Below are 24,723 nucleotides of genomic sequence, written 5' to 3'. Positions count from 1 at the left end.
AACATTTATTTAAAACAGTAAAAATATTCTACAAACAATATACGTTTTAGAATAATCTAATAAATTTTTATAATATTGTACATTCATTTTATTTGCACTTAATCATTTTTATATTTTTATTTAATTTAATATTATTCTGTTGTATTTTAAGCTGCATTTATCAAATATTTATTTTAAATTAAATATACAATATATACTTACCTATATTATATTTACTAATCAATATCAATTAATTTGTTTGTTTTTTTATGATAATGCTTTATATGTATGTGTATAATTAATAAATTTTATATTTGATATTATAATATATTATTTATGACTTATCTTCAATAGTACATTTTACTTAACAGGATAATACATAATTATTATCTCAATGGTTTAAACTGTAAATATGTAAGATGATTTAAAATTACCATTATCGTTTTTGTATAGCAAAGCAGTGCTGATTTAGAAAATAGATTCAATGATTTTTAAGCTTTAATTATAAAATTTAAATGTACATATTGAAAATTTACAACGCAAAGCTTCAAAATAAATAAAATAATATCACTATAAAATATATATTGTAATCATTTTGATAAAACTTTGCGTTTATATGAAGTACTAAAATTAAAAAAAATACTGTAACGCCAATGAAATATAATATAACAGTGATTAGTTCATGATTAAAATAAAAGAATTTAAATACAAAACTCATCTCAAACGTGGAACATGGATACAATTATTAGCATCTACAGCGTTAAAGTGCAATATTGTTTACTATTTATGCTATTTTTTAATATTACGCTATTGAACGGACAAGTAAATTTGAAAAAGTCAGTTTGCGGTTTCGAAAATGTAGTGTAAGTGAAATTAAATACTAATATTATTAATATATACAAATACGAATGAAACCCTCATGCATGTTGTCAAAAATTTGTCAACATGCATGAAGGCTTCATTCGTATTTTTGCTTGTCAAAGTCTTGACGAATTTTTCAACTTCTTTTTCCACGCTTTCATTGTGTATATTTAACTCTTGTTGCTCAATTAAATATTCATTTGACAAAGGTACTGAGTGAGATTCAATCAACTCATTAACATTTTTGCTGTTGTAGTCCAAGTTTCGTGCATTCATTAGGCTAACTATTTTATCTGTGAGAGATTCCGAAGTTAACTCGGAATTTATAAAATTACTCATCGTTTGTGATGAGTGATTTTTTTCCTTATTGTCTCTTTTATTTCAGCCTACGAGTCTCCAATATTGTTTATTGCGTTTCATATATATATTATAGTTCATCCAAAATCTCTTAATGTAGGTCCGAATTTCCTGTCAGTTGCCTTGACGGCCTGATTTATTATTTTCTTCATATAATATCGTTTAAGCGTAGATATGTGCTGTATGAGGCAGGTAGTATTGAGAGGAAGAAACACAACATTGCTTTCCGGGTAAAAATTCTGCAGAGAAATAGGTATCCTGTAGCATTGTCTAAGATTAATATTGCTTTTTGGAAAGTGAGCAAATCTTAAAATATTAACGCAGTAACCCAAGCTTTTTTATTTAATTTCCAAATGACTAAAAGGAATTCTTCATCTTTCCCTTTCAATGCTCTGGTATTTTCTGCTTGATAAAATAACATTGGCTTCAACTTTGAATCATCAGCTAAGTTTCCACCAAGAAGCAATGCCAATCGGTATTTAGAAGGTTTATGTTCGATTAGACATTTTTTACACAATAAACCCGTCTCGTTTACATTAAATATTTGGCAAGGAAAATATTATCCATCTACAATAATTTTGGACAATGAGAAAATAAATTATTTTTCTGCATCAGCCGATTCTCCAGTGAATTTGATATTATGTAAAGAATACCAAATTTAACTTGCTTGACTTGACACACAAAGTAAGAATTTTCTTTTAATCTAGTCTTTCAATCTTATGCAAACTAAAAGCCTTAGCTTGAATAATTGAAAACTCAGAGGGACATCGTTTTGACGTTGCTTATCAATCTATGATGACAAAGATCTTTCTATTTAATCTGTCACTATGCAGTGTCTTTTGAAAACAATCTTTGAAGATATATTTCCATACTTTTAAACGTATCTTTTAATAACATATGCATGGAAGCGAACAATTTTTGCATTATCAAAAAAAATCTTAAAAATTTTAATATTTAAAAATGTACAAATGAGCGAATTGTGAAAAATCTTGGGCCCATCATTTTTTAGTCGATAATAAATTCAATTTTTATTTCCGAACCTAAAAATATATAAAAATACAAAAAATTCGAAAAATTAAATAAGACAAAACTCTAAAACATAAAAGTTTCAAATAACTTTAATATTAATATTATTATTTATTAATTTTCAGTGAGAATATTAAAATTCCTTATAAAATCAATTGGAAATTAAGAACAAAAATCATGAAAAATGAGGTAATTAGAAAACATATTATTTTTTTATTTTTGCAATTTTAACTAGTTTCATTTAAATTTATCAACAGAATGTCAGCACTACAAGAATACAAATTAAATGTTGCAAAGGATATACACTTAACAAGAAAAAAACTGCATGTGAACCTACTTGTGTCCCAAATTGCCAAAACGGTAAATGCGTCGACATTAACGTGTGCAAATGTAATTTTGGATATTTGAAAGATAAACAGCAAATTTATAAATGCATTCCGCATTGTTCTACAGCATGCACAAATGGATTTTGTTCAAGCCCAAATATATGTACATGCAACAAGGGATATAAACCAGAACTAAACGAAAAATACAAATGTATAGCTATATGTAATGACCCTAAAAAATGTGGCTGCAAGCCAGGATACGCGCCAAACACAAAGAAAAATAATTTATGTGAACCTGAATGCAAGATAAAGTGCATTAACGCTGTATGCACTGCTCCAAACATGTGTACTTGCAACCAGGGCTATAAACTTAAAAATGAATCAAAAAATGAATGCACACCCGTATGTAAAGATCCGTGCATAAACGCTGTTTGTATTGGACCCAACAAATGCGGATGCAGTTCTGGATACACGCCCAACGCAATTGCGAAGAACAAATGCGACCCAGAGTGTAAGACGAAATGCAATAACGCCGTGTGTACTGCTCCAAACGTGTGCACTTGCAACACTGGCTATTCTCCGAAGAGTGGATCAAAAAATGAATGCGTACCCGTATGTAAAGATCCCTGCATTAACGCTGTTTGTATTGGACCCAACAAATGCGGATGCAGTCCCGGATACACGCCCAACGCGATTGCGAAGAACAAATGCGACCCAGAGTGTAAGACGAAATGCATTAACGCCGTGTGTACTGCTCCAAACGTGTGCACTTGCAACACTGGCTATTCTCCGAAGAGTGGATCCAAAAATGAATGCGTACCCGTATGTAAAGATCCGTGCATAAACGCTGTTTGTATTGGACCCAACAAATGCGGATGCAGTCCCGGATACACGCCCAACGCGATTGCGAAGAACAAATGCGACTCAGAGTGTAAGACGAAATGCATTAACGCCGTGTGTACTGCTCCAAACGTGTGCACTTGCAACACTGGCTATTCTCCGAAGAGTGGATCCAAAAATGAATGCGTACCCGTATGTAAAGATCCGTGCATAAACGCTGTTTGTATTGGACCCAACAAATGCGGATGCAGTCCCGGATACACGCCCAACGCGATTGCGAAGAACAAATGCGACCCAGAGTGTAAGATGAAATGCATTAACGCCGTGTGTACTGCTCCAAACGTGTGCACTTGCAACACTGGCTATTCTCTAAAGAGTGGATCGAAAACTGAATGCGTACCCGTATGTAAAGATCCGTGCACAAACGCTGTTTGTATTGGACCATACAAATGCGGATGCAGTCCTGGATACACGCCCAACGCGATTGCAAAGAACAAATGCGACCCAGAGTGTAAGAGTAAATGCATTAACGCCGTGTGTACTGCTCCAAACGTGTGCACTTGCCACACTGGCTATTCTCCGAAGAGTGGATCCAAAAATGAATGCGTACCCGTATGTAAAGATCCGTGCATAAACGCTGTTTGTATTGAACCCAACAAATGCGGATGCAGTCCCGGATACACGCCTAACGCGATTGCGAAGAACAAATGCGACCCAGAGTGTAAGACGAAATGCATTAACGCCATGTGTACTGCTACAAACGTGTGCACTTGCAACACTGGCTATTCTCTGAAGAGTGGATCGAAAAATGAATGCGTACCCATATGTAAAGATCCGTGCATAAACGCTGTTTGTATTGGACCCAACAAATGCGGATGCAGTCCCGGATACACGCCCAACGCGATTGCAAAGAACAAATGCGACCCAGAGTGTAAGACTAAATGCATTAACGCCGTGTGTACTGCTCCAAACGTGTGCACTTGCCACACTGGCTATTCTCCGAAGAGTGGATCCAAAAATGAATGCGTACCCGTATGTAAAGATCCGTGCATAAACGCTGTTTGTATTGGACCCAACAAATGCGGATGCAGTCCCGGATACACGCCCAACGCGATTGCGAAGTACAAATGCGACCCAGAGTGTAAGATGAAATGCATTAACGCCGTGTGTACTGCTCCAAACGTGTGCACTTGCAACACGGGCTATTCCCCGAAGAGTGGATCGAAAAATGAATGCGTACCCGTATGTAAAGATCCGTGCATAAACGCTGTTTGTATTGGACCCAACAAATGCGGATGCAGTCTCGGATACACGCCCAACGCGATTGCGAAATACAAATGCGACCCAGACTGTAAGAGTAAATGCATTAACGCCGTGTGTACTGCTCCAAACGTGTGCACTTGCCACACTGGCTATTCTCCGAAGAGTGGATCCAAAAATGAATGCGTACCCGTATGTAAAGATCCGTGCATAAACGCTGTTTGTATTGGACCCAACAAATGCGGATGCAGTCCCGGATACACGCCTAACGCGATTGCGAAGAACAAATGCGACCCAGAGTGTAAGACGAAATGCATTAACGCCGTGTGTACTGCTACAAACGTGTGCACTTGCAACACTGGCTATTCTCTGAAGAGTGGATCGAAAAATGAATGCGTACCCATATGTAAAGATCCGTGCATAAACGCTGTTTGTATTGGACCCAACAAATGCGGATGCAGTCCCGGATACACGCCCAACGCGATTGCAAAGAACAAATGCGACCCAGAGTGTAAGAGTAAATGCATTAACGCCGTGTGTACTGCTCCAAACGTGTGCACTTGCCACACTGGCTATTCTCCGAAGAGTGGATCCAAAAATGAATGCGTACCCGTATGTAAAGATCCGTGCATAAACGCTGTTTGTATTGGACCCAACAAATGCGGATGCAGTCCCGGATACACGCCCAACGCGATTGCGAAGTACAAATGCGACCCAGAGTGTAAGACGAAATGCATTAACGCCGTGTGTACTGCTCCAAACGTGTGCACTTGCCACACTGGCTATTCTCCGAAGAGTGGATCCAAAAATGAATGCGTACCCGTATGTAAAGATCCGTGCATAAACGCTGTTTGTATTGGACCCAACAAATGCGGATGCAGTCTCGGATACACGCCCAACGCGATTGCGAAATACAAATGCGACCCAGAGTGTAAGACGAAATGCATTAACGCCGTGTGTACTGCTCCAAACGAGTGCACTTGCAACACGGGCTATTCTCCGAAGAGTGGATCCAAAAATGAATGCGTACCCGTATGTAAAGATCCGTGCATAAACGCTGTTTGTATTGGACCCAACAAATGCGGATGCAGTCCCGGATACACGCCCAACGCGATTGCGAAGAACAAATGCGACCCAGAGTGTAAGATGAAATGCATTAACGCCGTGTGTACTGCTCCAAACGTGTGCACTTGCAACACTGGCTATTCTCTAAAGAGTGGATCGAAAACTGAATGCGTACCCGTATGTAAAGATCCGTGCACAAACGCTGTTTGTATTGGACCCAACAAATGCGGATGCAGTCCTGGATACACGCCCAACGCGATTGCAAAGAACAAATGCGACCCAGAGTGTAAGACTAAATGCATTAACGCCGTGTGTACTGCTCCAAACGTGTGCACTTGCCACACTGGCTATTCTCCGAAGAGTGGATCCAAAAATGAATGCGTACCCGTATGTAAAGATCCGTGCATAAACGCTGTTTGTATTGGACCCAACAAATGCGGATGCAGTCCCGGATACACGCCCAACGCGATTGCGAAAAACAAATGCGACCCAGAGTGTAAGATGAAATGCATTAACGCCGTGTGTACTGCTCCAAACGTGTGCACTTGCAACACGGGCTATTCCCCGAAGAGTGGATCGAAAAATGAATGCGTACCCGTCTGTAAAGATCCGTGCATAAACGCTGTTTGTATTGGACCCAACAAATGCGGATGCAGTCTCGGATACACGCCCAACGCGATTGCATCGAACAAATGCGACCCAGAGTGTAAGAGTAAATGCATTAACGCCGTGTGTACTGCTCCAAACGTGTGCACTTGCCACACTGGCTATTCTCCGAAGAGTGGATCCAAAAATGAATGCGTACCTGTATGTAAAGATCCGTGCACAAACGCTGTTTGTATTGGACCCAACAAATGCGGATGCAGTACCGGATACACGCCCAACGCGATTGCATCGAACAAATGCGACCCAGAGTGTAAGAGTAAATGCATTAACGCCGTGTGTACTGCTCCAAACGTGTGCACTTGCCACACTGGCTATTCTCCGAAGAGTGGATCCAAAAATGAATGCGTACCCGTATGTAAAGATCCGTGCATAAACGCTGTTTGTATTGGACCCAACAAATGCGGATGCAGTCCCGGATACACGCCCAACGCGATTGCGAAGTACAAATGCGACCCAGAGTGTAAGACGAAATGCATTAACGCCGTGTGTACTGCTCCAAACGTGTGCACTTGCAACACTGGCTATTCTCCGAAGAGTGGATCGAAAAATGAATGCGTACCCGTATGTAAAGATCCGTGCATAAACGCTGTTTGTATTGGACCCAACAAATGCGGATGCAGTCTTGGATACACGCCCAACGCGATTGCGAAGAACAAATGCGACCCAGAGTGTAAGATGAAATGCATTAACGCCGTGTGTACTGCTCCAAACGTGTGCACTTGCAACACTGGCTATTCTCTAAAGAGTGGATCGAAAACTGAATGCGTACCCGTATGTAAAGATCCGTGCACAAACGCTGTTTGTATTGAACCCAACAAATGCGGATGCAGTCCCGGATACACGCCCAACGCTATTGCAAAGAACAAATGCGACCCAGAGTGTAAGACTAAATGCATTAACGCCGTGTGTACTGCTCCAAACGTGTGCACTTGCCACACTGGCTATTCTCCGAAGAGTGGATCCAAAAATGAATGCGTACCCGTATGTAAAGATCCGTGCACAAACGCTGTTTGTATTGGACCCAACAAATGCGGATGCAGTACCGGATACACGCCCAACGCGATTGCATCGAACAAATGCGACCCAGAGTGTAAGAGTAAATGCATTAACGCCGTGTGTACTGCTCCAAACGTGTGCACTTGCCACACTGGCTATTCTCCGAAGAGTGGATCCAAAAATGAATGCGTACCCGTATGTAAAGATCCGTGCATAAACGCTGTTTGTATTGGACCCAACAAATGCGGATGCAGTCCCGGATACACGCCTAACGCCATTGCGAAGAACAAATGCGACCCAGAGTGTAAGACGAAATGCATTAACGCCGTGTGTACTGCTACAAACGTGTGCACTTGCAACACTGGCTATTCTCTGAAGAGTGGATCGAAAAATGAATGCGTACCCATATGTAAAGATCCGTGCATAAACGCTGTTTGTATTGGACCCAACAAATGCGGATGCAGTCCCGGATACACGCCCAACGCGATTGCGAAGTACAAATGCGACCCAGAGTGTAAGACAAAATGCATTAACGCCGTGTGTACTGCTCCAAACGTGTGCACTTGCAACACTGGCTATTCTCTAAAGAGTGGATCGAAAAATGAATGCGTACCCATATGTAAAGATCCGTGCATAAACGCTGTTTGTATTGGACCCAACAAATGCGGATGCAGTCCCGGATACACGCCAAACGCAATTGCGAAGTACAAATGCGACCCAGAGTGTAAGACGAAATGCATTAACGCCGTGTGTACTGCTCCAAACGTGTGCACTTGCAACACTGGCTATTCTCCGAAGAGTGGATCGAAAAATGAATGCGTACCCGTATGTAAAGATCCGTGCACAAACGCTGTTTGTATTGGACCCAACAAATGCAGATGCAATCCCGGATACACGCCCAACGCGATTGCAAAGAACAAATGCGACCCAGAGTGTAAGACTAAATGCATTAACGCCGTGTGTACTGCTCCAAACGTATGCACTTGCAACACTGGCTATTCTCCGAAGAGTGGATCCAAAAATGAATGCGTACCTGTATGTAAAGATCCGTGCATAAACGTTGTTTGTATTGGACCCAACAAATGTGGATGCAGTCCCGGATACACGCCCAACGCGATTGCGAAGAACAAATGCGACCCAGAGTGTAAGACGAAATGCATTAACGCCGTGTGTACTGCTACAAACGTGTGCACTTGCAACACTGGCTACTCTCTGAAGAGTGGATCGAAAAATGAATGCGTACCCGTATGTAAAGATCCGTGCATAAACGCTGTTTGTATTGGACCCAACAAATGCGGATGCAGTCCCGGATACACGCCCAACGCGATTGCGAAGAACAAATGCGATCCAGAGTGTAAGACGAAATGCATTAACGCCGTGTGTACTGCTCCAAACGTGTGCACTTGCAACACGGGCTATTCCCCGAAGAGTGGATCGAAAAATGAATGCGTACCCGTATGTAAAGATCCGTGCATAAACGCTGTTTGTATTGGACCCAACAAATGCGGATGCAGTCTCGGATACACGCCCAACGCGATTGCGAAATACAAATGCGACCCAGAGTGTAAGACGAAATGCATTAACGCCGTGTGTACTGCTCCAAACGTGTGCACTTGCAACACGGGCTATTCTCCGAAGAGTGGATCGACAAATGAATGCGTACCCGTATGTAAAGATCCGTGCATAAACGCTGTTTGTATTGGACCCAACAAATGCGGATGTAGTCTCGGATACACGCCCAACGCGATTGCGAAGAACAAATGTGACCCAGAGTGTAAGACGAAATGCATTAACGCCGTGTGTACTGCTCCAAACGTGTGCACTTGCAACACTGGCTATTCTCTGAAGAGTGGATCAAAAAATGAATGCGTACCCGTATGTAAAGATCCGTGCATAAACGCTGTTTGTATTGGACCCAACAAATGCGGATGCAGTCCCGGATACACGCCCAACGCGATTGCGAAGAACAAATGCGACCCAGAGTGTAAGACGAAATGCATTAACGCCGTATGTACTGCTCCAAACGTGTGCACTTGCAACACGGGCTATTCTCCGAAGAGTGGATCGACAAATGAATGCGTACCCGTATGTAAAGATCCGTGCATAAACGCTGTTTGTATTGGACCCAACAAATGCGGATGCAGTCTCGGATACACGCTTAACGCGATTGCGAAATACAAATGCGACCCAGAGTGTAAGATGAAATGCATTAACGCCGTGTGTACTGCTCCAAACGTGTGCACTTGCAACACGGGCTATTCTCCGAAGAGTGGATCGACAAATGAATGCGTACCCGTATGTAAAGATCCGTGCATAAACGCTGTTTGTATTGGACCCAACAAATGCGGATGCAGTCCCGGATATACGCCCAACGCGATTGCGAAGAACAAATGTGACCCAGAGTGTAAGACGAAATGCATTAACGCCGTGTGTACTGCTCCAAACGTGTCCACTTGCAACCCTGGCTATTCTCCGAAGATTGGATCAAAAAATGAATGCGTACCCGTATGTAATTATCCGTGCATAAACGCTGTTTGTATTGGACCTAACAAATGCGGATGCAGTCCCGGATACACGCCTAACGCGATTGCGAAGAACAAATACGACCCAGAGTGTAAGACGAAATGCATTAACGCCGTGTGTACTGCTCTAAACGTGTGCACTTGCAACACGGGCTATTCCCTGAAGAGTGGATCGATAAATGAATGCGTACCTGTATGTAATGATCCGTGCATAAACGCTGTTTGTATTGGACATAACAAATGCGGATGCAGTCCCGGATATACGCCCAACGCGATTGCGAAGAACAAATGCGACCCAGAGTGTAAGACAAAATGCATTAACGCCGTATGTACTGTTCCAAACGTGTGCACTTGCAACACGGGCTATTCGCCGAAGAGTGGATCGATAAATGGATGCGTACCTGTATGTAATGATCCGTGCATAAACGCTGTTTGTATTGGACCCAACAAATGCGGATGCAGTCCCGGATACACGCCCAACGCGATTGCGAAGAACAAATGCGACCCAGTGTGTAAGGCGAAATGCATTAACGCCGTGTGTACTGCTCCAAACGTGTGCACTTGCAACACGGGCTATAAGCGGAAGGACTTTTCTGTGACCGAATGTCTTGATGCAAATATATTGGATGAAAAATCGGGTTTGGTAACAGCCAATGAAAATGTAAGATTTGAATTATCGAATAAGTACGTATCCTTTTTGAGACATTTATTTTATTGTATGTATATGCCTTAAGTATTTATATTATGTTTTTTATTTGTTTTAGATTCTATGGATGTTCTAGAGTTCCTTTTTATATAGTGATTGGGCTACTTACCTTTCATTTTGTTTCGTCTATATTATTTAAAATAATTTCTGTAAATAGATTGGAGCAATAATGTTGAAAATAAAGATTAAACAAAATTAAAATTAAATATATGTGTGCTACATTTTTTTTTGTTTTGTATTTAAAAATATGATTACTACCTATTATTTTAAAAAAGCATTTCCTATTTGTGTGTTTTTTACTGTCAAGATTACTAATAAAGTTCCAAAGTTGTTTATTCAGTTTTGTTACATTTATTATGTTTTTACTAAACAATATTTTGTGTTTTAGAATTGGTGAAATCTTTTAATAATTATAAAAAAAAATATATTACTTATTGACGTTGCATTGGGCAAAGGTATTTTTGGCAATAATTTCGTTGGCTACCAGATGATTAAATATTTTTAGCATTGCTGTTCTCATATGCTCTGACTGTCGTGCTTCTAAATTTTAAAACAGTTTTAAGGAGCGACAAATATTGTCTTAAAACAACGCATTCTACATTTTATATTCGATAGAGATAAAGACGTTTATTGCAGTTAACGTTTTAATTATATATATGTTATTTATTACAATCCTTGATTTTATATAAATACATATATATATTATTTTAAATTATTATTGACGACATGTGTAAGACATGCATATTTCAAAATTACATGACTTAATAATTAAATTATGCTTCGAGTCGAAGTGCATTTTTCTAGAAATTAGAGACATAATAAGCTTTTTAAATTTCATGACGTCAATGATTACCGTACGAGAGTCTTTGCTGCATTCATATTTTTGTTTTATATTAACTCGAATACTAAATGAGAAATTATGTGATGGTAAGTTATGTTTACAATATAAGAATTGGAAAGTTTCTCTTGAAAGTGAATGGAATATATTTAAAATTAATTTACTTTTTGAATGTTTATACCAAGTTTTGGTTTAACCAAGTAATTTAAATTTACGTACAAAAAAATTATATTTATTTAAAAAAAAAAAAAAAAAAAAAAAGTAAATCATTAAGTAGCAATATATATAATATAGTTAATATAATACATAAGTAAACTTTTTTGCAATAGCCCTAATTATATTATTATTTCATATATTTATAATAAAGTATACGAATAATATAGATAACTAATATATTTTATTTAAATTTTACATTATTATGTATAAAATAATGCAGACAATATTCATATTCACACAAAAAATATATCTAAATTTGCCATGGCTTCTTTGCTTTGGTAAACGTGCGTTTTGAAACTTCTGGGGGGCTCTATAACGTCCCAATCCTAACATATGGTAGTGGGTATTAAAAAAACTGTTTTTTTTTAAATCTATAATATATATCTCTTAAACGGTTTTTTACGATTGCGTTTATTTCTTCTGGGATTTCAACATTACATTTTTATTAAATTGTAGATCAATGTATTGAATGATAAATAATGATTTATAAATTTAAGATAAGTCAGAAACGTGTTTCATAGCTATATTTCCGTTTCCATCATTGTATCATCGGAACATCCTGCAAGATAGTGACGATGAAATAGAAGGCTCGTGGTAAAAACATTATTAATATTTTTTGCCTGATTCACGATTTAAAAAATATTATCCCTACTTATTCGTGTATGTAAATGTGTATGTAAATGTGAAAAATAAGTATAATAATTTGATTTAATATTCTGAATTTTTTTTTCATTTTTGTATTTTTTTTTCAGAAACATACATGTTACAATAATTAAAATAGAAATGCTATAAAATGATAATAGACAATTAAATATGGCAAAATTTTTTATTATTATTAATATTTTTATATCTTTTTTAGGCGATGAACTAAAAATTAAGTTTGCCCGAAATGTGTTTATTAAATTTAAGCTTGGTAAAAGTATTTAACGCCCGATTTATATTTTATACTACTACCCAGTTGACTTTCGAATGGCCGTGGCAAAGATTGTGGCAAAATTTCGTAAATATATTTAAATCTGTTTTTTATTATTATTAATTTTACTATTCTACTTATAGAAATAATTGTTTAAATTTTCAGAAAAATATTTTATTTTACGTTTGCTTTAAGGCCGTAAGCAAGTAATAATAAGGTTCCACCTGGATTCCAAATTTAAATTTCATCATTTGTCATCCAAAATAAAGCAATAACAATAACATTTAATACACATGTTTATTCTAAACTTGAAAAAACTAGCCGATAAATACAAAAAAATAACATTGCCATTTTCGTATTCAAAAAATACTGTAAATAATGTATAATACACATTAAACGTAAAAAAAATATATATTATACACTTTTGTATACTATTCTTAGAAACTACATAATAGTCTTAAAATTCTAGCATTAAAAAAACATTGTCATTTTATAGCAAAAAATACTATACAAATATTCGCGTAACCACACTAACCCAAAAAATAAAAACAAATCTATGTATATAAATGTATAATATTATAATATAAAAGGTTTATTTTACTCATAAATAATATTAACAACCCTTGCAATAATTTTGAATTTATATTAATATAAAAATAATCACTGCAACGGCAATGAAATATTTATTAACAAAGAGATTAATTTATAATCAGCATAAAAGGATTGTCAATATAATACAAAGCTCATTTCAAACGAGTAACATGGATTCAATAATTACCATTTACTTGGTTAAAGTGCGCTGTTGGTTATTTTTTCTATTAATATTTAATGTAATTTTATCAAACGGACGAATAGATTTTAAAAAATCAGTTTGTGGCACCAAAAACGTAATGTAAGTAATTTTAATATTAAAACTATATAAGTTATCTGATATGGATACTAAACTTAAATATGATAAAAATAATATGGTAAATAAAATTTATAATTAAAATAATTCGTATTATTATAATAATTGAATTTGATTAGTTATTTTAAATACTTAGTATGACATAAATTGGAATAAGTTACAATATGTTAGTTTAAAATTATTTTTTAAGTTCACAATTATTTATTACGAAATGAAATTACAACTAGGAAAAGTATTTATTATAAATTAAGTTTTAATTAGCTAACAATGAAACTATTTATTTGAACACCTGAAACAATATATGCTTAGACAAGTTTGTATTTAAATTTGATTTTAATTTTATTGTGACCTCAAATCATTAAGTTAGTATATTCTAGCAAAATGTTTTTGTGACATTTTGGAAATAACAGTATTTTTTAATCGCGGTAATTAGCTACGATTTTTCAAATAATAATATAAATAGCGTAATACAAATGACATTTATTGATTTTTTCTTTAAAATTGTGATGATATAAGGTGAGAAAAATATATAAATATAAATTTGTAGATTAGCAATTATATTTTAGACGATCGCATAATTCTAAAGGAGCTTAATGAATTTTACCAAAAATTCTCAATTTTATTGAAATTTTTTTATCAAATATTTAAATCAAAAACTGCTTTCAGAACTTTGTTTATAATAAATAATCATTTAACTTCGCCGTAATATTATTAAATAAATATGTCTTCATGTAGACTTTCTTATCTCTACGAAAATAAATTATTTCTGCATGATAAAATAAATTTACAATTTATATATTTTGTATTATTGTTTGGTATTTTTTTTCTTTATTTGTTAAATAAGCGTTCTTGATAAATTATGTAGTGAAAAATGTTAATCCCCACAACATCATTTTAAGCCCCAATCATATTATAACCAAGCACAAAAATATGTTTAATAATAATAAATTAGAAATATGTTTATTATCTTAGATTAAGTTTTCCCAGATTTTCTAAGCTCAGGGATGAATAACGTAGTGAATAATTTAAATACAAGCATGCTAGGTCAAACATAGTGACATCTATTGATATTTAGCTGTAGCGATAGTTTATAAATATTAAAATATGTCACTGATTTATAGACATTGATTTCATTCAGGTGTCTCACTATTTACTTAGGTATTGATTGATTTTACCCCGCTATATTGTATTGGGCAGACGCCTGTCATGTTGCAATGAAATATTTACAATTAATAATTACTTAACTGTTTGAGGAATATTCTTAGTTCTGCATTAAATATTCTTAATATTTTAATTTACTTGTGTACTTATTCATCCAGAAATATGCTTTTATTGGGTTTGCCTTAAACGTCTTATGTATTTATAGCTCATTAGATTATTTGAGCGAAATAAATCAAAAGTAAAATATATATTAAGTACTAATACATATTTATTATATATTATTAATATTTAAAGTAATATATGCCATGAACAAAATTTTCAGGGAAAAAACTATAACACCTAAAATGACATGGCGGTTCCAAACCCAACGCGATTGTAGCAGAGGATCTAATTGTCTTAAATCAAAAATTGTATCGAAGTTCGTCAAAATCAATGTGGTAAATATAGTAATAAGCAAAATTAATCATTTTGGTACAATAATACACATATTAAAAAATAATAATTTGTATAACTTTACTTTACATATAGACCGCAAACAAATTAGTAAGAAGAATAATATGTTGCAACGGATATGAACTTGATAACACCAAAAGTATTTGTAAACCAATATGTATGCCAAATTGTCAATTTGGTAAATGCGTGGATACTAACATCTGCGAATGCGATAAAGGATACACAATTAATAATAATCAAAGATATATATGTATTCCGCAGTGTTCAACACCATGTAAAAATGGGATTTGTTCGGATCCAGATATATGTACATGTAACAAAGGATACAAGTTGGAAAACAATGAAAAATATAAATGTACGCCATTATGCGAAGACCCGTGTTTGAACTCTTTATGCACAGAGCCCAACAAATGCAGTTGTAAGCCAGGCTACACACCAAACGATATTTCGAAGAACAAATGTGATCCTGTATGTAAGATTAAATGTATTAATGCTGTGTGTACTGCCCCCAACGTGTGCACTTGCAATCAGGGCTATATGCAAAAGATTGGGTCAAAAAATGAATGCATACCCGTTTGTAATGATCCGTGCTTGAACGCTGTTTGTATTCAACCCAATACATGCGGCTGCAATCCTGGATTCACGCCAAACGCGATTGCGAAGAATAAGTGCGATCCGGAATGTCAAACGAAGTGCATCAACGCAGCGTGCACTGCACCAAACGTGTGTAAATGCTATCAGGGATATTCACCGAGAAGTGGATCTAAGACTGAATGCGCACCTATTTGTACAGATCCGTGTTTAAACGCATTTTGTGTAAAGCCAGACATATGCGAATGCATGCCAGGGTACACAGCGAACGCGAGTGTAAAGAATAAGTGTGATCCTGAATGTAAGACGAAATGCATAAACGCAGCCTGCACTGCACCAAATGTGTGTACGTGTTTCCAGGGATATTCGCTGAAAAGTGGATCAATGACTGAATGCGCACCTGTTTGTATTGATCAGTGTTTAAACGCACTTTGCGTAAAGCCAAACACGTGCGAATGCATGCCAGGATACACGCAGAACGCAATTGTAAAGAATAAGTGTGATCCTCAATGTAAGACGAAGTGCGTCAATGCAGCCTGCACTGCACCAAACAAATGTACGTGTTACCAGGGCTACGCGCCAAGAAGTGGATCGAAGACCGAATGCGCACCCATTTGCACAAATCCATGCTTGAACGCAGTTTGCGTAAAGCCCGGTATATGCGAATGCATAGAAGGGTACACGCCGAACGCTATTGTGAAGAATAAGTGCGATCCTGAATGTAAGACTAAGTGCATCAACGCATCGTGCACTGCACCAAACGTGTGTACATGTTTCCAGGGATATTCACCAAGAAGTGTATCGAAGACCGAATGCGCACCCATTTGCACAAAGCCATGCTTAAACGCAGTTTGCGTAAAGCCCGGTATATGCGAATGCATGCAAGGGTTCACGCCGAACTCGACTGTGAATAATAAGTGCGATCCTGAATGTAAGACTAAGTGCATCAACGCAGTCTGTACTGCACCAAACGTGTGTACGTGTTTCCAGGGATATTCACCAAGAAATGGATCGATGACCGAATGCGCACCCATTTGCACAAAGCCATGCTTAAACGCAGTTTGCGTAAAGCCCGGTATATGCAAATGCATGCAAGGGTACACGCCAAGCTCGACTGTGAATAATAAGTGCGATCCTGAATGTAAGACAAAGTGCATCAACGCAGTCTGTAGTGCACCAAACGTGTGTACGTGTTTCCAGGGATATTCACCAAGAAATGGATCGATGACCGAATGCGGACCTGTTTGCACAGAGCCATGCTTGAACGCAATTTGCATAAAGCCCGACATATGCGAATGCACGCAAGGGTACAAGCCGAAAACGTTTGTGAAGAATATATGCGAGCCTGAATGTAAGATGAAGTGCACTAATGCAGTCTGCACTGCACCAAATGAGTGTACATGCTACCAAGGCTACGCATTGAAGAATGAAACAAAGACTGAATGCGCCCCCGTTTGTACAAAACCATGCTTGAACGCAGTTTGCGTAAAGCCCGACATATGCGAATGCATGCAGGGGTACACGCCGAGCGCAATTATAAAGAATTCATGCGATCCTGAGTGTAAGACGAAGTGCATCAACGCAGCATGCACTGCACCAAATGAATGTACGTGTTATCAGGGCTACGCGCCAAGAAGTGGATCGAAGACCGAATGCGCACCCGTTTGCACAAAGCCATGCTTGAACGCAGTTTGCCTAAAGCCCGGTATATGCGAATGCATGCAAGGGTACACGCCAAACGCGACTGTAAATAATAAGTGCGATCCTGAATGTAAGACAAAGTGCATCAACGCAGTCTGTACTGCACCAAACGTGTGTACGTGTTTCCAGGGATATTCACCAAGAAATGGATCGAAGACCGAATGCGCACCCGCTTGTATTGATCCGTGTTTAAATGCACTTTGCGTAAAGCCAGACACTTGCGAATGCATAGAAGGGTACACGCCGAACGCGATTGTGAAGAATAAGTGCGATCCTGAATGTAAGACTAAATGCATTAACGCAGCGTGCACAGCACCAAATGAATGTACGTGTTATCAGGGCTACGCGCCAAGAAGTGGATCGAAGACCGAATGCGCACCCGTTTGCACAAAGCCATGCTTGAACGCAGTTTGCGTAAAGCCCGGTATATGCGAATGCATGCAAGGGTACACGCCAAACGCGACTGTGAATAATAAGTGCGATCCTGAATGTAAGACTAAGTGCATCAACGCATCGTGCACTGCACCAAACGTGTGTACATGTTTCCAGGGTTATTCACCAAGAAATGGACCGAAGACCGAATGCGCACCCGCTTGTATTGATCTGTGTTTAAATGCACTTTGCGTAAAGCCAGACACTTGCGAATGCGTAGAAGGGTACACGCCGAACGCGATTGTGAAGAATAAGTGCGATCCTGAATGTAAGACTAAGTGCATCAACGCAGCGTGCACTGCACCTAATGTGTGCACATGTAATTATGGTTACATTTTAAAGATCTTGTCTAAGACTGAATGCGAACCTGTATGCGTAGATCCATGTTACAATGCGATATGCGTAGGGCCCAATAATTGCGATTGCAAACCAGGCTTTATCCCGAATGCTGTAGCGAGGAACAAATGCGATCCTGAATGTAAAATTAAGTGCATAAATGCCACGTGCACTGAGCCTGATGTGTGCACGTGTAATCATGGATATTTACCGAAAGGTTTGTCCAATACTGAATGTATATCAGCCGAAGATAAGAATTGCCTACCTGATCATCTTGGAGATGATAAATGCGTCAATCAAAATAATTTGATGGATGATTCAAGTTCGATACTAACAACTAATGAGAATGCAAGTAGTGAAATTCCAATTAAGTAAGATACTATATTATTTTAAATAATCTATTTAATTACATATAAATATCATCATATTTATTGCTTATTTCAGGTATCGTGGATATTCCCGGATTTTTCTTTATGTTAGTATTGGGGTAATTATTTTTCATTATATTTCTACTATTATATTTAAAAGTTTTACTGGAAATGGAAGGTAACTTCATATAATTTAATTCATTGGAACTAAATTACTTAAAAATGTGTTTATTATATTCATACCAATATAAATGTTAAAGTGCAAATAAATATTTAAAGAACTATTGAGTTTTTATATTTACATTAATGTGCTTATGTTACTATAATATTATAAATATATTTTTGTTTTAATAATTAATAAAATAATATAGTTTTGCATATTATAAAAGTAAATATTTACATGAATTTTTAAAGGAAATTTTGTAAAAAAATGTGTAATAATATTTTTTTAAATTTTCATATATAATTTTATTGATAAACCTGTAAATATGATTACATGTTTTAGAGATATAATGGATATAAATCACTTAATTAAAGAAAAAATCAAAAATTTAAAACATTATTTTGAGCTTATCTGCTACAGAACGGCGTTCTCTTTTTATACATTTCTGGCTACCCTTTACGCCTCTATCTTTGATATATCCTGGAAGACATAGGCATAAGTTGGGACCAGAGCATATTCCATTTGGACAGCCGTTTGGACAGTTTCCAATACATCTGAAAAGTAACAGAGATTAATGACATTCTATAAAGTTAACATAAATTTGAATTACTCTTACTTTGAACCAGTTGGATCTCTCAAACTTTTGGTAAAACCTTTGCGGCAAGTACATTCATTAGGTCCGGTGCAATCTCCGTTAAGACAAGGGTTGGCGCAGAAAGCTATACAACTACTTCCGCTTTCGTTCATTTCATAACCGTTTCCACAATTGCAAATGTTTGGTGCTATGCATTCACCATTAATACATTCCCTGTTGTAATAAATAAAATATTATAGGTAATAGCTATGGTTGCAATACATATAGTAACGTATGTTGCATTTTTGCAACTAAATTGAATCTGTAGATGTATTAAATTTTACTGCTTCGAGAGATTGGGTGTGTATTGTACTCAATAATGTTGTTAAGAAACACGACAAATGTTTTCATGCCATTTAAAGTAGGTTTCTCTTTAACGATTAAACTTTCTAGGGAACGGAATTAACAATAGTGATAAATGCTTTTCTTGTGTAAAGTTTTATGTTGTGATTTACAAAATTGAAGCATCAAAAACGCCTGTAAGTGCTAACAGAAAAAATAAATCAATAAAAAATACATTGTTCGTGTTCGAAGCCGGGTACCAAATTTAATTTATTGAGAATTAAAATTGAATTATGCACCTTCAAATGCACTGATGTAAAGCAATTGATTAGATATGCAAGCAAACGTGTCACCGGGTAAGTGCATGAGTACAAGTATGAATCTAATCATATGCGTAAGTAAATGAAATTATTTGTGCACTAATGCTTCGTCGACAGTACTAAAGTAAGAGTTTTAGAATCAAATTTAAGACTCACTGTAATTATTAATAAACTTTAAAACAAAATACTCACTTGACGCATACCGGTTTGCATTTGCCAAGCTCAGATTTTTTATACCCTAGTTTGCACACGCACTCATCAGGAGCTACACAATCGCCGTTGTCACAACCGTTTTGACAATGAGGCACACATTCACCTGCTTCGTTAACTTTGTAACCTTGCTTGCAAGTGCAAACCTCAGGCTCGGTGCAGTTTCCTATTGAGATTACATAAATCTACTTTAATATACATATATTATTTGTAATATAGCAAGTATTATAACGTTGTTTACCATTTATACACCCTTTGCTGCATTTTGGAATGCAAAATTTCATATTTGGCTCTTCTGTGTATCCTGAATTGCAGACGCATTCTTTATCAGCTCCGCAGTGCCCGTTGAAACATCCAATAGGACACGTTGGAACACAGAAGCCATCAAAGTTAATGACGTGGTCGGGAAAGCAAGAGCAGACATTAGGAGCAATGCATTTAGCGTTAATGCATTCATGCTCACAAACAGGTTCACATTTTCTGAAGTTGTGAATGTTTCTTGTATAGCCTGGACAACAAGTTCTGATTTTGCTATGTGCAGGAGTCGACTGAAATATTAAAAGAAACATTCATTCACTTTGGAATGGTGACTTGAACCAGACTTTACTTGTTGATTTGAACTTGAACAAGATATTTTTTGCACACTATTGCAGTCATTATTTGAAAATCAACCCTTGTTCCAAAACATGAGAGAGTAAAACTGTTTTTATTCTATTATTTTTAAGAAATATTTCATTTAAAGATATAAAATACACAAAAAAATATAGCAAAAATTTCAATAATTTTGTGAAATACCTAGTTTTAGGTTACTTCAATAGAAATATCACATTGTATCATGCTTTAAATTTTCGAAACACTTTATTCGATTATGACCATGAAAGATCAAAACTATCCTTCATTATAAGACTAGCTATATTTTTATGGATCAAAATATAATATACATACATGTACATAATATAGCGGATTTTGAGAACACAATACTTCCCGCAGCTCTTTACATTTAATAATCATACTTATCTAAAATATCGACAATATCTCAGATAGGCAAGTTCTTAATTCTCCACCTTGTTTCAAAATGTCGGCAAAAAAATTTGTAGTTTCGTTAATATATATAAGTAAAAATTTTAAATACATAACAAAAATACTTTTTTCATACATTTCTTTATTTACTGATTGTAATAATTTTGCTATGAAACATAAATGCAGTGATGCGTTTGATCTGGTGCTTTCAAAATTTTATATTCCATAAAATTTTATAAATAAACAAGCAGGATAAATAGCCCAGTGGTATAAATCAGTGACTGAAACCTTAAAAATACCTGGGTTCGAATTCTATATGGATCCTAGTGTTTATCAACTCGTATCTTTTTTGATTTTGGAATTTGAGATTATTATATAATTATAATTCCGACCAATCATCTTAGATTAGGTTTTCCTAGATTTTCCTAATCTCGATAAAAAATTTCGTGTTGAATAATTAAAATAAAATCGAGCTAGATTTTACATAGCGACATCTATTATAATATTTTTTATATTCATAGATAGATGTCACTAATTTACAGACTGATTTAAGTTAGATATCTCATCACATACTTAGTGGTTGTTGATTATGTTTACCCTGTTAAAACGCATTGGCCTAACGCCTGTCATGTTGCAACGGAAGATTATAAATAAATAAATGGTATTACTCAACTGGTTCAACTCTTCATCACAAAAAATGTAAATTGATTCCATTCCTCACTAAAAAATCTCTATTGTTAAAAAACGAATTATATACTACTAAGAATTAAAACCATTATAGAGGTGGTTTAGTGAATGATTACCATGATATGTACATTTTTTGGCAACTATTACAAATAAAGTAATAAAATCAGTGTGCCACAGAGGTACAAATTATATGAACAAAAAACAATGGATGTTTTTGCACAATCAAAGTCGCAAAGGCAGATATAAAGGAATGTCTCCAGAACTCAAGATCAGGTAAACGCGAATAATGACAATGGACGCGAGCCGCCTTCCTAAACAGCTGATGCTCTTGAGTCATCATCGGGAAATAAAGTTAGTTTAGTGATTACATTTATAGTATCAAAAAGCAACATTCTTACTTTTATTTGACGGATGTGTTTTATATGAGATGTTATTATTTTTTTTCTCTAATAATTAGAAGTAGCTATCAAAGAGTTCAGTTGAATTTTTTAAGGGTTGAGGAAAAAGTAACTAAGATTTTTTTGTTTATGAGTATCATTAAATTAATATTTAATTAACATACGATTAAATAAAGCTTATGTATACTTAAGTACTCATTGAATTTGAAGAAAAACGTGCATTTTTTAAATTATAACAAATATCATATTTAAAATATATATTCACTGAAGAAAAGCATAGACTTATTAATTCCTCATAATTGTTGTTTTCATTTTTTTTATATTTCAAGTTTAAGTTTCATGTATCCATAATACATCTCGTTTACTCAAAAGTCATGATAACTTTTGAGTATGAGATAAATGTTTTAATTTTTGCTAATTTTAAAAAATATATTTTTAATTAATTGAACAATGAATTATGCTAAATAGCAGATATATTGTTAAGTATTTATTTTAATTAAATAATATTACACAAAACAAATATACTTACACCATTGCCAGCTGGGACGTTGTGTGGGTCTTTTACCAAAGTTGCAGTTCTATAATGATTTATAAATGTATATATTGTACATATATATTTTAATAAAGTGTGCTAGAAATTAATAATAATACATACAATACTTCCTCGTAGCATACTCCTTTCTCATAGTCAATTCTAGCACTACCATTCTTGAATAAGGACGATGATCCGCTGAAGTTTCTCATATTTGGTAATTTGTCAAAGCCTAAAAATACATCACTCTTGTGCCCCTTAACTCCACTTTTGACACCCTTTAATAGTTCTTCTTCAGGATGTGGGTATCCAGTTGTCAATAAAAACATACCCCATGCCAAAAGGCACGAAAGGAGCAATAGTTTCATTTCAAAATAAATTCTGAAATAGCAAGTAAGATTTTGTTAAATTTTAATCGTATATCTTATTTAATAACAGATGGAGATACATACCTTATTTAATACCAAAGGGAGTTAGGACCTCGCAGCTCGGAGGTTTAAAAGTAACTAAACGAATCCGACCGAATCGCTTGAATAGTTGTGTTTAGAGATAACAAATATTTGCTTGGCTTCGAGAGTTAGCAACTTTTTTAATTTGTTTTTTTTTTAACTTTTTTACGTGGAGTTCATGTTATAGGTATAATTAAATTATTATTGATCATGATGTCATGGTTAACAAGTTTTGCATGAACCACAATGTTGAAATTTGCATATTTGATACTTGTGTGTCTTCCGAGAATTTCATAATGTATGTATGTATAAAAAAGTTTCGAAAGATATTTTTGTATAATATTTCTTGGAAGTATTAAAGTAAAACCCTTTTCTTATTAACATATTATTTCGATCTTTAAGGTTTTTTATGTTTAGAATGTCATATTTATATTTTCTTATTTATAAATACCTAACAGTTTTTTTTCAATTTAAATTAAATATTTTGAAATACCATATTTTATTTATCGCAATGCAATTTATAAAAATATAAACATTTATATATTATCAGCTTTTCATAGTGTTTTTATTATAAGCAGGAAATGTGCTAATGATTTCATATTTCCATTTAATGTACAGATGTTCTTATCTAATAAAACGTTTCCAGTTGCTAATAATTATATGTGATTATTATGTAATCAAAACGGACACATTTTTAGAGATATTTTAATAATATATGTATGTAATAATTAGAGTTTTAAATAATAATATGCTGTGATAAAATCCATAACATAATATTATAAATTTATTCATATGCAAATTAGTAATAATAAGTGGCATATATTTCATAACTGAATACAAATTTTAGTAATTGACTCTCAAGACGTATTGATAAACTCGTTTCTAGTGTGTTAAGACAGTCTGAGTAGTTCTTTGGCAATAACTAAGAAACTGTCTTAAGAGACAAAAGTTCGTATGCAAACTCAAATCTAAGTCTAAGATAAAATGAAAAAAACATCTACACTGTTACATAAAAATTATTCAAATAATGAACCTGATGCATCATTGCAAACAATTGTAAGATGCCTGCAAAAATAAAACCAATTGCAAAAATAAAGCACACAAGCAAACAAGAAAAAAGGAACAACAAGCACAAATTATATAAAAATTATAATAATTCACAAAACATGGCTAACAAAACAGATAAAAGAGCTGAATTCTCATACTTAAGGTACTAAGAGTTTTTATATATACTAATATCTATTTGTAAAATATAAAAAAGTCAAATCATAAATATAAAATATAAAACAAATGTAAAAATCTATTATTTAAAATAAGCTATCTTTTTTTCTGTGAATTATTTTAAGGATACTATAATTAAAAATAAAGTTACACCTCTATACATTAGTATTATTCATTTTCTTATAACTTAGTCACTTTTAAATTATGTACATTTTTTAATAACTGGGCTAAAACTATAACAATAAATCATTAAAAAATATATAAAAACAATCATTCCTAATAATTCT

General features: G+C 35.1%; 3 protein-coding genes across 3 annotated transcripts; 2 read left to right on the top strand and 1 right to left on the bottom strand.

Moving 5' to 3' along the window:
- Nucleotides 1–703: 703 nt before the first annotated feature.
- On the top strand, nt 704–10,943 carry LOC148229800 (uncharacterized). The gene is made up of 4 exons (XM_088197888.1): nt 704–842; nt 2,349–2,412; nt 2,481–10,582; nt 10,663–10,943. Exons 1-4 carry the CDS (start codon nt 712–714, stop codon nt 10,772–10,774), a joined length of 8,409 nt encoding a protein of 2,802 aa, XP_088054014.1. The 5' UTR covers nt 704–711; the 3' UTR covers nt 10,775–10,943.
- A 2,367-nt stretch (nt 10,944–13,310) lies between these two features.
- LOC148229799 (uncharacterized) lies at nt 13,311–18,802 on the top strand. Its single transcript, XM_088197890.1, has 4 exons — nt 13,311–13,463; nt 14,962–15,076; nt 15,168–18,523; nt 18,597–18,802. Exons 1-4 carry the CDS (start codon nt 13,333–13,335, stop codon nt 18,700–18,702), a joined length of 3,708 nt encoding a protein of 1,235 aa, XP_088054016.1. The 5' UTR covers nt 13,311–13,332; the 3' UTR covers nt 18,703–18,802.
- Nucleotides 18,803–18,963: 161 nt separating this feature from the next.
- LOC148229798 (uncharacterized) lies at nt 18,964–23,350 on the bottom strand. The gene is made up of 7 exons (XM_088197892.1): nt 23,219–23,350; nt 22,890–23,147; nt 22,764–22,812; nt 20,371–20,677; nt 20,112–20,295; nt 19,300–19,491; nt 18,964–19,237 (listed from the first exon to the last, which is right to left on the bottom strand). Exons 2-7 carry the CDS (start codon nt 23,132–23,134, stop codon nt 19,072–19,074), a joined length of 1,143 nt encoding a protein of 380 aa, XP_088054018.1. The 5' UTR covers nt 23,135–23,147; nt 23,219–23,350; the 3' UTR covers nt 18,964–19,071.
- Nucleotides 23,351–24,723: the final 1,373 nt, after the last annotated feature.

The sequence above is a fragment of the Plectrocnemia conspersa genome, unplaced genomic scaffold (genome assembly GCF_051122295.1).
Source record: "Plectrocnemia conspersa isolate PC_06_02 unplaced genomic scaffold, ASM5112229v1 ptg000011l, whole genome shotgun sequence".
NCBI classification, from domain to species: Eukaryota; Metazoa; Arthropoda; class Insecta; order Trichoptera; family Polycentropodidae; genus Plectrocnemia; species Plectrocnemia conspersa.
The sequence above is the reverse complement of the archived record's forward strand: the minus strand, read 5'-3'. Positions and strand labels throughout refer to the sequence as shown.